General features: G+C 39.9%; 1 protein-coding gene across 14 annotated transcripts in view; it reads left to right on the top strand.

Moving 5' to 3' along the window:
- NRXN3 (neurexin 3) overlaps positions 1 to 13,607 on the top strand; it is a 964,547-nt gene that overhangs the window by 856,407 nt on the left and 94,533 nt on the right. For 8 of the 14 annotated variants that reach the window (XM_015631158.2, XM_015631163.1, XM_033514969.1 and 5 more), the window contains 2 exons: positions 20 to 76; positions 1,355 to 1,662. In XM_015631158.2, coding sequence (XP_015486644.1) covers positions 20 to 76; positions 1,355 to 1,662 — 365 coding nt within the window. The remainder of the gene's footprint in view (positions 1 to 19; positions 77 to 1,354; positions 1,663 to 13,607) is intronic. The other 6 variants (XM_015631171.2, XM_033514971.1, XM_015631160.2 and 3 more) reach the window with 1 other exon arrangement.

Raw genomic sequence — 13,607 nt, forward strand, 5'->3', positions numbered from 1 at the left:
TCCATCCTGTCACCATAAGATGATGCTACACCGCATCACCACTTGACTTCGAGACCTGCCACGACGACCAAAATTGGTGAGCTCCCCCATGTATTTTGATCTACTCTAACCACTGGCTATGAAGGAATGAGCAGTGGATCATAGGCTGTGCTTTCCTGCACTGTGGCATTCTGCACCCCTCATCAGGCTGGACTAGACAGAAAGTGGCGAGTGAGAACTGGGGAGTGGGAATGGATTGGAAAACATATGTCAAACTTCATAAAAATGGGAAAGCACAAGATATTTAAATAATGATTGACTTGATAACCCGTCTGAGCAATGTCCAGTCTGGTTGTCTGCTAATTCAGCAGATTTCAGGTGGTATGCCCCTAATCTTTTGAGGAAAAGTGAAATTATAGGCACTGCCTTTGCACTTCATGAAGCAATTTGTTTCTTAACATGGTCAACCTAGTGCAGCCTGGGACATAAACAGTATTTATAGAGGAGTCCAGGCTGAATGTGATGTAAGTGTCCTGCAGAACTTGGTGAATTGGCAATTGTTACTAGATTTATTTTTAATAATTATATTTTTATTACATGTGACATTGGACCTCTTCTAATCCTCAAGGTGTGACCTTGACTAAACCACATAACCTGCCTACATTTGAATTTCATTGTCTGTAAGAGCAGAGGAAGGCATTCTGGGGCTTAACCATCTGAAGCACTGTTATCCTCACTATTTCAAAAGCTTTGCTCTTTCAGAGACATCAGAAACACTTGTGTTGGTTCTTTCTTGGGTTAAGGTTTGCAAGCCTTCACAACACAAAGTTTACAGGTGAAAGATCATGACTGATCCTGTCATAACACTCCTCAATTCTTCTATCACTTCATTTTTACCTGATGTTTTACTGGTTTTGAGCCAACCCTTGAAACCTTTGCATTATTAAATGTGGCTTTATGAGTTAATCCAATGCTTTAACCGGTTCAAAAGGAGGTTTATTTATCAGCTAATGCTTGACAGATACTGTGGTCTGAACTGATAGAAAAATAGACACATGCTGAAGTCCTATTTGTAGTTTAAAATTCATCCAGTCCTAAAAGAACGGGTTCCAGTTTCTGAAATTCCTCCAGCGTTTTGTTGTGTGAGTGGATGCTGAGGTATAAGGTTCAGTTTTAGGCATTCACACTTACAGGCTAATCATCTTTATTAATGACTTTTAGGCACCACATTTCCATACTGTTTCTCTGCAGTCATCATAAACACTCCCAAGAATGAATCTACTTCTCCTTTATCCATCACTTCGGGCCAGGGCTCAATGTAGTATGCAAACTGAAGGAAATGTCTGTCAATAATGTTGTTCACCCCCTTCACTAGGACGACAGTTAACGATCTTCAACACCCAGGCGCAAATAGCCATAGGAGGGAAGGACAGAGGGCGTCTCTTCCAAGGCCAGCTCTCCGGTCTCTATTACAATGGCTTGAAAGTGCTGAACATGGCGGCAGAGAACAACCCCAACATTAAAATCAATGGAAGTGTCCGGCTCGTTGGGGAAGTCCCTTCCATCTTGGGAACAACGCCCACCACATCGGTGCCACCAGAAATGTCGACTACAGTCATGGAAACCACAACCACGATGGCAACCACTACCACCCGGAAAAATCGTTCACCGCCCAGCATCCAGGTGAGTCACTTAATCTTCTCCTTCTCCTTCAATTAATTCGTCTTGCTGCTCATTTCTAAGGTCACAGGAGCTATGTACGCTGAATAATGCTCCATGTAACTCTTTATTTTAAAAATGCTGTTCTCCTGTGTTGGACACGGGACAAACAGCTGGCTGAATTGTTGTGCACATATGTGTAAGAATAGGAATGGATTTTGCTCCTGATCTAGTGCTGATTTGTGTGAGATTGTCACAATGTGAACAAGAGCAAGGTTTTAACTATGTTTCAAAAGTTCCATATGTGGGGAAATGTATTCCGAAGACATAGACATGGCTTAATGGGGGGTGGGTGTATGGTTATTTATTATTATGACAGGATGAACTGCTGCAATAGTGAAGTTCATAATGAGGAGACAAGCAATGGAGCATTACTTCCAGTTGGAGTCATTTTTTATTTCACTTTTATAGTCTTCCTGCAGAGAATTTTGAAGGAACACTATCAAGATCAGTTTCTTGCAATATTTATATGTTCCAACATAGAGCAGTTCCAATCTATTGGTTAAAAATCTTTCCTAAATAAAAAAAAAATAATTTCACGTTGTCTGACTTAATTGTGCCAAATTAGTTATTTCAACCCTTAAAAAACAGTGGTTTTGGAACCACTTCTGTGACAGTCAGAATATGGTACTGATTAGAAATAAACACCTTCAATTGGCTCTCTTTTGTGCAAAGAAAAAAATCACGTGAATAACCAATCTGAGCTGTGGATTATTTATTTCAGGAGTGTGCTATCGTGTTATTGTCTTATCAACTAGAATGAAAGATTGGTTTTGAAATAATTTGATTTGAAACCATTAGAGAGATGGAGCTACTGGAGAGACTAGCAAAAGGCCTCTAAAATGAATAAGGGACTGGAGCACTTCTTTTGGAGAAAAGGCTGAGAGTTGGGACTGTTCATCCTGGAAAAGAGAAGGCTTAGGGGGGATCATAACTGTGTGTACAAATACCTGCAGGAAGAGTGTAAAGGTGAGGGTGGTGCCCACTGGCAGGACCAAAGACAAGGGGCCCCAACTGAAACACAGGGCTTTCCCTCTAATCGTCGGGAAACGTTTGTAACATGAGGGTAACTGAGCATGGGTGCAGGTTGCCCCGAAGGGTTGTGGCGTGTCCATGCTGTTAAATATTCAAAAGCCATCTCCACATAGTACTGGACAGCTGACTCTGCATGAACCTACTTAAACAGAGGTTTGGACTAGATGACCTCCAAAGGTCCCTTCCGACCACGGCTGTTCTGTGATCCTGCGAGGTACATCTGGCTGCAGTGGAATTTACAACTATTGGAGTAATTGATTCCAAGCTGAGGTTTAACAGTGCCTGCTTTGGTACTCTGTAAATCCAGATGGCAGCAGGACTGGGATTAATTGAGTTATTAGCCTCAAATGCCCGGTAGATGGTTTTGTAAAGTCTCAGCCTTTCCTCAAATGAGGGGAAATTATCCCAGGTTTGGCCACTGTTTGTCATAAACTTTGCGAGAATTACAGTTCCTTCTCCTCAGTGACAAGTTCTAATTTTAGAGGAAATATTTGTAGAGTTGCGTCTCCAGAACTATAAAGTCTGTGGTTCTTATCCTGCCCTCTATAATTTTTAAGGGCAGCAGAGCTGTGTTTAGCTATACCAGCAGACAGAAAGGAGCACTGGACCTTTATGGGCTGGGTCAAGCTGGAAATGATGCTGGCTTGCCTGAAAAGGAACTCTTTCTGAAAGCTTCCTGCCTCGCCTACGTGGCAGTTCACTCAGCCTACAGAGACCACTGTGTGCTGAAAGAGCATCAAGAAGATTTAATAAAGTGTCAAAGCGCTTCTAAAAACATGGTTAGGGCAGCGATTTCCTGGATACACATGCACCACAACAAATGGCCTCATCTCAGCTGATATTAAAGCAATAACTCTTAGACACTTCATGCTACCCGCTGAAAGAAAAATAAAGGTCAATATGTAACGCCGTTGCAACTTTCTGCATTTCAATATTGGGCCATTTTATTGCTGTCGCAGCACAGATAGCTTGGCTTTCTTCCTTATTTTTGGTGGAATTTGATTCTGTCTGCTTAAGTTACAGTATCTGTGTGGTGAAAGTGAGAAAAAATAGTCTTTTCCTGTTTGGGCAGTATCTCCAGCCACAGTTTTTCATGTGCCTAATGGTTATTTTATCTTGCTCGTGTTCAACATTACCATCGTCAAGCCTGCTTACAATTTTAGATCTAAGTGGTAGAAAAATCTAATAGAACAAGTTTACTCTTTGGGAAACATAAAATATAGATACCTAAGGCTATGAGAGGTACAAATACAGTTAGTTATTACCTTGTTCCAGCTTTCTCTTCTCTTTTCTGCTCAGAAATAAATAGTTTTTCTTCGCTTTCAAAGCTGTTTAAAGTTTAGCCTCTTCCAATTCCGATCAGCATGATTCAAGTACTTTCTGCTCACTTCTTAGATTTGATCACAGGAATCTTTCAGCTTCCTGATACCATACAAAAGGCAACAGCAGGTTATTTTTCCAATCCCACTGAGATTCTTTTGTTATCATGGTGCATTCCAAAAAGTTGTCAAAAAGTTAAGCTGATGATGGTCTAACACAACTGTTTATCAAGTCAGTCAATGTTGTCGCATTTTTTCACTTTATTATCCATGTTTCTGTATTCATGTGTGATATATTGTTTTATGCTAAGATTGCAGACTCTTTGGGTTCAAAATGTACATTTTATCCTGCACATGCACGTTACTTGGCACAGAACAGTTCTGGCCAATTGTAGAAATACCAAGCATGCTAACAAATAAAAGTGAAGCAAAATAGCATGAATTATGATATAGAATTACTATTCTTACTCTGTTAGGAGTAGCAGTACTACTTGTATTACTCATTTTCATATGTAAGTTAAACTACTCCTTTTGGAAATGCATATTAACTTGTGCTGAATATTAAGTCTGTAGTCACAAAGTGCTACAAAATCCAGGGGAATTTCAGAAGGACTTAGATTCACACATCACTTGTTAAGAAACTACTGAAGAGCATGGTAAGTGCAGAGATATCTTCTGTAACACACACCTCCTGCAGTTAGGTAGTCTGAGTACTGACAGAAGTATTTTAGGGCACAGTTAGAATAAAACAGCTGGGAAAATGAAGAGGTTTAGAAATACACAGTACATGTTCAGACCAATGATATGCTTCAGCTTTTGAAGATCCCAGACATCATTTTGGACAAATAACCAAGATAAAGGGAATTGAGAGAAAAATATTGCTGGAAATACCCAGTGGCACTGAAATTAGCGTTTAAAATGACCATAAATTTATACTAAATTTCAGCAAGGCAGTAAAACTCAAATCAATGGAGGACAGCTAGGATTTGAGTGAGAAACAGTTGAGATATATGGCTGTATGCTATTCCACAGAGAATGTTCCTGTGGTTCAGAGAAGTAACAAGAGCTGACCTTTTTTTGCTAGCTGACAATAAGGGAGAAAAAGAAGTTTCAACTTTTGTTTGTTTCAGTGAGTTGCAAATGGTGCTTGTGCTCTGCTGCCCCAGAAAGAAGCACTGATCTGACTTTCTCACACATGGTTTTGCCCTAGATTTAAGTACTGTCTGTTCAGGAGTGGCATGTGCTATACTAATTTCTTGCTGCCTCTCAGGACCCTGACACATCAGACTTTCCTGTGATAATAATATCCCCTCTGAGACTTCTGCTTTGCCACATTAGCCACAAAGGCCTTGAAGACAAGCTGCTAGCTTTTGTGTGGTACAGTAAGCTGCCACACAGACTGCTTCTGGATGAAAGTTACTGTGCTGAGCCACACTGCATTCTTGCAAGGCTGTCATGCTTCTCACAGGGTTACTTCATTAGTTAGAGGTCCTGGAATCCCACATGTCCCTGTTTGCCGATCTAAAGAGTAACTTCAGATATTAATGACATACTTAAGGGTTTTTTTGGTTTGGGAGACCTCTGTGAAAACAGGTTAAAGGGACACTCATTCTTTTGTCTTCTGCTTCCATGGCAGCTGCTTGTGTGGTCAGAATTCTCTTTTATGAGTTGCTGTTCAAAGCTTTTTAGGAGACTCTCCATATGCTTTTATGTGGCACATTCTGTCTTCATTTACAGCTGGGTCATTCAGTTTTCAAACACTTTGTGCCAAGTTAATTACTAAAGCTAGCCTAGAGATCATTCATTGTGATGCGCATCTTCCATTCAAAACACACTCAGTTCATCAAATCCAAGTGGAGAACCATGTAATCTTCTGGATGCCCTAGAACCGTTCCCTAATATGTCTGGCCTATTGCATGGATGGCTGAGGACCCAAGATCAAAACAGTTTTCTGTGAAAAAGACATCAGAACCCTTCTGGGTGGACAGATGGACTCATGCTCTCCCTGAGGAACCAAACTGTGTGCTCTGTTACATCTCCAGGGCATGCCTCAACTTCTTGAGATGTGGAAAATGACACTTGCCAAACTGTTCAAACCGTGGCTTGTAGGTGACAAAAATAAATTACTTGTGGATGTTTTCAGCTATGATCTTAGAGCCATAGAATGACAGTTCATGATTTATTATGTGCAGACTGATCTCTCTAGAGAGTAGAAGAGGGAATCTCCCCATTGTCTATATGGAGAATCCAGCCCATTGGCATGGCTTAGAATAAGGTTCTCAACCTTTCTTTTTAACCATTAGGCTTTTTCAGCCTTCTAACTGTGTTTTCTGTTGAGGGTCCAATAATCTTGATTAATGTCTTTCCATAACGTGCAGCTCCAGGCTAAATCCTTCCTTACAGTGTATATCACAAAGGAAAATAGCACAGAAGATTTGTCAGTCTAATTAGACTTTCACTGTCAGTAAGACAAATAAAATTGTCTCACCCTTGGTCTTGCCTAGGTACTTTCTTTTACACTCATAGATAATAATTTGGTAGGAAAAGAAATTGGCCTTTAATTTGGTTTTTGCTTCTTATAAGTCACTAGTGACATTTTCATCCCAAGACTGCAAAGATCTAATGAAAAAAGAGCTTTTGATGAGTCTCTGCTTTAAAGACTGACTTCAGTGGCTCATTGGCACAGCTGAGAATTACACAGTCTGGCTCATCCCTTTGTATCTGCTTCTTCCTCCATTATTTTCTCTTAAAGAGACCAAAGCTCCAAACTTTAGCATGCTTCAGAGTAGAATCCCTTCTCCTATACTACACTCCTGCATTGCTGCAGTGACATTCACAAAATTGATTTACTTATTCACAGCCACATCTCTTCTGTAATCATTAAATGGTAACATGCTTTGAAAAGAGAAAGAAAGCGGGGTTTGGAAGCAAGAATCCAAATGCTGAAAATTTTCATGCAGAATATTGTTCATGTAGGTTACAGTTACTAATTTGATAATACCAAATGACCTCTAAATACTTTACAAATGTGTAATATAGAAATAGATTTAGTGCACACTGAAATGCAGAATCTTTGGTGTGTAGCGTAGTAGCTACCTAAACAGAAACATGTATATGATATGATAATGTTCTGTAAGGGACAGCACAAAAATATTCTCCAAATGAGTATTAGATGTTCAAACGGTATGGTGTGTTTAAATTATATTTATTGGTGTTGTATTCAGGATACTCAGATTACCTGTAAAGTTCATATAATCTAAAATAGAATCTTACATTTTCATGGTTTCATCCACTCTCTGCAGAAGACAGTTGTGCTGCACTTCTGAAAGTGCCATAGGGAACCAGTTTTCTGGAAGTGCCTTAAGTGAGCCACAAGTACAGTCCCCATTCAAAAGAAGAATATGATTTTGCTGTAATATTATTTTTCCAGCCAATGTTTCCCGGTGCTGACAAGTACTGATGATGAAAGTAAACTCAACCTTGTATGTATAATATGCTAAGCACAATTACAGTAATAAAGAACATTGTGCTCATGAAACAGTTCATGCATATGCTGGGTGTATGCTGTCATTTGTTGACATTACCAGCAGTGATATTGGAACATTTAACTTAGTAGCCATTGTTTGCTCCAAATGGAGATGTCTGTCTCATGACTCCAGGGGAGGGGTTTGACAAGTTGGCATATAGCATGATTTCCCAAAATACAGCTTACACTAATTCTTTGGATAACGTGTTTTTATATAGTAGCATTAGCAAGTAGTCACTTCAGCCACTCCTCTGTGTGTTTTGTTAGGACCCAGGCTGCCGTTTTATTTCTTCAGTCTCATAGCTTACAGAAGGTCTGATCTGGCTGATTCATTTCTAAAAGGGTTGCGATTAAATTCCCTTAATTTAGGTCTGAGCAATCATATGGATCTTGCAGCAAAATCTCAGCTGGTGTATTTGATACATGTACCCGGTTCTTTTCTCCTGTCAGTTTTGGAAATGAAGATTTGGCCCAGTATCAAAGAGCAAGGGGAGAGCAAAAGGGGGCAGGTGTAGCACTTTTCTAGAATTTCAGAATATTTTTAGATTTTCCTATGATACTTTGTTTTCTCTTGATCAAGAACTATTGAAATTTTTACTTGCCTTTAGGTGAACAAGCAGCACACCCTTTTCTTGAATAAAAGACTAGGAAGCTGAAATAACAGCTGTAGTAAGATTCTTTAGGAAGGCAGGTTTACATTTCTCAGAAAGTAACATTAATAACATCAGTATACACTTTTTTACAGAGCACAGCATCCCTTTGCACATTTAGACATGTCATTTACCCTGTAGAAAAGGATTCTTGAAAGTCACATGAAAAGTTATTTTCAAAATCTGATTAATACAGTACTCAGGAACTAAAGCTATTCTAGTTGACCATACATTTGATCCCAAGCCAAATGAAAGAACAGGACAAGTGTGTTGTTCTAGAATGGTTGTGCAGCGACAAGATATGATGAAGGGATCCAATATTGCAAAAGCAACTACTTGGAAATAAATGGAGTAAAATCAATGGTTATGGCTCAAATATAGTTGGATGATTGGCTCATGTTTTGTTGTAGCATATCTGTTCCTCTTGCTATTTATATACTTCAGGGAAATGCCTAGAAGCTGCAGACATTGCCAGAATGCTTCCTGAACATATATAGTTCCATTTTATTTATTTGGTTTGGGTTTGTGGTTGTTTTGGTCTTTCTTACAGAGCTGGCAGAGAGGTGGGAATGTACTTCTTACCTTTCCTAGATCATTCATTTCAGTGAATGCACAGAAATTGGAAACACATCCGTGCTGTTGTGACAGACCTGCTTTCTGAAACCATCTAATTAATGCCTTGGATTTTCTGCAGAATGATGGTGTTGTTAGCTAACAGAAACAGAAGGATTTCTGCTAGTTTCTTTTTCATCTGTGGAATGAGTTGTCACTGATTTGCAAGATATGTCTGTCATGGTACAGCTCGTAAAAGTAGTGATTAACAAGACAGGCTATACAACCACCAATTCTTTACCTCCTCCCTTAGATGGCATATGAGTAGGTGGGATGTTGTTCATTTTGATTGCAAAATTACTTCTATTATACTCTGAAAGATAAGAATGTGTTTCCACAAAATTTCCAAGGAAAAATAAAGCCAAAGGAGTGAGAAACTGGATTTCAGTTCTTCTAGTATTGCACAGGATATAAATGCTTTTTCTTACAGTGAATTTTTGGGGGAAAAGTTGTTATTGGGTGTTTGGTATTTGTATTTGCATATAAAATATGTTGGCTTTTCACCTTTAAAATTATTTATAAAGGGCTCCTTTTCCCCTAGTAATTACTTCTAGAGTTTTCAGCTGGTGCTGTATTGCCCATTTTAGTGCATCTCAGATTAGGTGTTCTAAGGAAATTGATTTGTGTGTAAGGACAATTCCCAGGGAATGACATTAGTTTTTTAGAGGGCATGAATGAGAGAGTAGGAAATGTTGAAAATGCTCTTGTACCTAAATGTATCAAAGTGGGTACAGAAAGGATGAATGCTGCAGGGCAGATGGCAACCAAAATCCAAAGGATGAGATACATCTGTCTCACAAAGATATGGGAAAGAACCAGCATGATTTAAAGATGGAGAGTGACCTGGGCAGAACTGGTAGGCTGGTTGTTCTAGGAACTCTATTTTGGAGAAGCAAATTTAGGAAAAGATGAACTCGTACTATATGGCCTACTAACCACTCTTCTACTTTTAATCTTTCCACACTCCATGTTCCCTAAGGATAATTTATTTAAATATCATAGTATATGAAATATCCTGAGGATATTTTATTTTTGCCAAACTGGCTGAGACTCACCTCAGTAGAAATGCTGGAAGTGAGATCTGAGGATCCATGGATTCTTCCATTGCAGGATCACTCACTTGTACTAAGATCATTTTAAATGCACCTCTTCTTCTCACTTGCAACAGTTCTTTTCTCATAACTGTTTCAAAGAAAGAAAACTCAGTGTAAAAATAGTCAGGTCAGGTAAGGACAAAAAATACTATATGTTGTGTTCTTCTAACACTCAAGCAATAACCTTGGTGTCCAGGCCATACACAGAGATTTGAAGAAATAGCTTGAATTTAACTTGGTCATAATATCTCTTTTTTTTTTTTTTTCCTGAAAAATGACCTCCAATGAAAGTATAAGGACATGAATGATTTTAATCTGTGGTAACAATGGAGAACCAGTCTTGACTGCCTCCAACAGCATAAATATATAAAATGACAGATTATCCTGCAGCCTCCCTCCCTCCTGCCTGAACACACACATACATTCTCAGTAACACAGAGCAAAATTCAAATTGGACTTTATCTTTTATCTCTTGTCCCAGTGATTAATGCTGCTCTTGCTGGGAGGATAATCAGACGAGGGGAAATATGGAGAAAGAAATATGTATTTCTTAGACTATTGTTATCAGTGTTATTATTATTCCTTTAATATATTATCCTTCTGTTAGAAGAACTTAATGCAGGAAGCAAGAGGTAAGAGCAAATTTGATGGTGAGAAGATTAATGGGCCAGGCCACAGCAAGTGGAACACAATCAACTTGCAGAGGGAGGTGAGCTGCCAAGCTGCTTTGGGGCTGCAGTACTTTACCTAAAAAGCTAAAAGGTTCTAGCAGGCTGGATACAGGTCCTGAGCCAGGAGCTACTGTTTTCTAATCCTTACTCTATTCATTCAGCATCTGTCAAGAAACCTACTCTCTAAATGGTTCTTTTCCTTCCTGTGTAGTAAAATAATCATCCTTGGTCCATCTCACAAGCAAGTTCACAAGCACTGTTCTGATAGTACGGGTAATACCTTGTCAATTCCATCAGGTGGTATATTCCTGTTCCCTTCTCCCTGGTTTCTTGGCCTAGGTCTTTCATAGTGGTATTAAGACCCTGAAGTTCCACTTCGATTCTAAAGATGTGTACAGCAGAGAGCAAAAAATTTACTCTGTGCTGTGGTAAAAACAGAAATGGATGTTTTGAATGCATATGACTTAGATTTAAGTAGAAAGCCTGTCTTATGAGTGAGTAGGATTGGATTCCAATTGTCTTGTTTCCTCAGCATCTTAAGAAAAAAGACTTAAACATATGGTAATTAAGAGGTCAGACCTTATTTTGTTTTCACTTTGAGCAGAAGAATATAGAAAAGAACACTTGTAATAAAGGAACAGACTTGTTTGGGATCTTATCCATGCATACAAACCATCTTAAGGATGGCTATCAAGAGGATGGGGCTCTTTTCCATGGTGCCAGTGACAGGGGAAGGGGCAAAAGGCACAAGCTGAAGCACAGGGAGTTCCATGTGAATAGGAGGAACTTCTCTACTGAGCACGTGGCAGAGACTGGAATAGGCTTCCCAGGAAGGTTGAGAGGTCTCTTTTTCTAGAGATGCTCAAAGAATGCATGAATGTGATCCTGTGCACCTCCTCAATGTTAACTTGCCTTAGAAGAGGGTTTGGATGAAATGACCTTCAGAGGTCATTTCCAACCCCAGGCATTCTGTGATCTGTGGTATCTATGCTTAGAAGCATTTTTCTGGTAGGGTCAGTATTCCTGGAGACTCTACTTGATTACTCTTTGCTGTGGATGTATTAGCATAATGCCCTCAGAGTAGGCTCAAGACTTACAAATATGTTTAGGGCCCAAATCTTATGCATCATTGTCTTAGCTCCCAATTGATTACATTTAGGCAGCAGTTAATCCTCTTGCTCTCTGCTAGAACAACGCCATTTTTATTAAAACTTCTATGAGCGCTCAGGTCTCTAGTGGCCAGGTTTGTAGATTTGTTTCATTGTTATAAACATAGCCTCGTTAGAGATATTTGTGGAAAAGCAAGCTAAAAGCCATTCTGCTCTTCATACATGCCACTCATCCACTCACGTTTGTCCCAAATATGTTTACATATACTACTTAAATTGTATATAGTTGTCTCAACTGCCTAATGCATTGCCTTTTACTCTGTGACCCATCAGACTTGCAAAATTAATTATTGTTCTTAAAGTTGAAAGCAATGGCTCTTCAGGTGATTGCTGCTTGTCTTGCCTTGAGATTTAGCAATTAGTGGAAATGAAATTTAGAAATGTAGATATGTAGGCAGGTCAGAATGTACAGCCTGTATCTCTGGAGTCCCTGAAGGCATCCAGCTTTAAAAGCACTAGGGGTGGATCTGTGCAGCAGAGCTTATGGGCTTCCTCCAGAGCCAGGAGAGCAGCTGGTCCCGCTCTGTAACAGAGCTGTGTGTTGTTGCTGGGAATCAGCAGGATTTCCAGCTGCTAGACATAAATAAGAATGCCAAGGTGGAAAGGAAAGATGGATGGGAGGAAGAAGGAGGGTTGTATGTTGTGTATATGCCTCAGAAAGAGCCACAGCAGTGGGAGCCTCTCACGTAGAGGACTTCTTCCACCCCCACATCTGACTCATTCTGAGGTATTGTTGCTTGCCTGAAGATGAATAATTCTTTGGTGCTCAGATGGCTGATTACACGTTGTCCTGTTTATGGACTCAAGCGCAGCAGAGAAATTTCTGCTTGCTTGGCTGTAACATTTGTTGCCCTGGCAAGAAGCAAGGACCACTTACAATCTGCTGTGAAAAGGCTTAGTGTCTCTCTGGATGCCTCTCAGCTAATGCCCAGTGCTTGCAAGTTATTTATTTTGTCCTTTCTTAACTTAAGCCAGGGCAATGGTGTTGTTCACATCTGCTTCATGTGATTCCCAGAGGAAAAGAAGGAGGGAAGCTGGCATGAACTGGACAGGAAGGTGAGAGCCTGGCAATGGATTGTTAAGGACCAGGATCTGCTCTGTTCGCTTTGGCTTTAGGAAATGGCTCTATCAAAAAGAGTGAGTTGTTAGCCCTGCAGTCTGTGACTTGTTCAAGATAGGTCTCTGTTTCAGATTCTGAGCCTGAATTTCTCTCTCCACAGAGCCAGGTTTCTTTTGGCATGGCAGCACGTGCTGCTGCAGCTCTTGGCAGGCATTTGTGCTCTCCTGATTACTATTGTAGAGGTGGAAGTGAGGCATCAAAGGCAGCCACAGTTAAATGGCATCAGGGCTTCTACTGTGAGGGGAGAAATAGGATGAATAGATGGCAGTGCCATCACCTTTCTCCAAGAGAGCTGAAGACTGAGCAAGGCAGAGGGTCTAAATAACAGCTTAGATCGGCCAGGATTGTTCTAGAAGCAGAGACAGGGAATAGCACAGGCTGTCCCTCTGCTTCTGGCAGTTTTGGTCACTCAAAACTTACTATTTCTCTTCTATTAAAACATTATTTAATGGCAGCAGTAGCTGAAGGTCAGGATGCTTTGGGGATTACATTTTTTGAAACTTTTTTTCCTATTGTTGGTTATTCTACCCTTGCTTTTTTGTCCTTCTAAAGCTGAGAGGCAACTTGGTGGCAATGAAAGATGGCAGCAGTTAGGCAGTGTTGTACCCCACTTCTCCCAACAGGACATTACAGAAAAATGGAGTGATTACTATTATCCATTGATAGAGCTAAGTTCCATCTGGCAAGTTACATTTGAAGTATCTGTCATCTAT

The sequence above is a fragment of the Parus major genome, chromosome 5 (genome assembly GCF_001522545.3).
Source record: "Parus major isolate Abel chromosome 5, Parus_major1.1, whole genome shotgun sequence".
NCBI lineage: Eukaryota > Metazoa > Chordata > Aves > Passeriformes > Paridae > Parus > Parus major.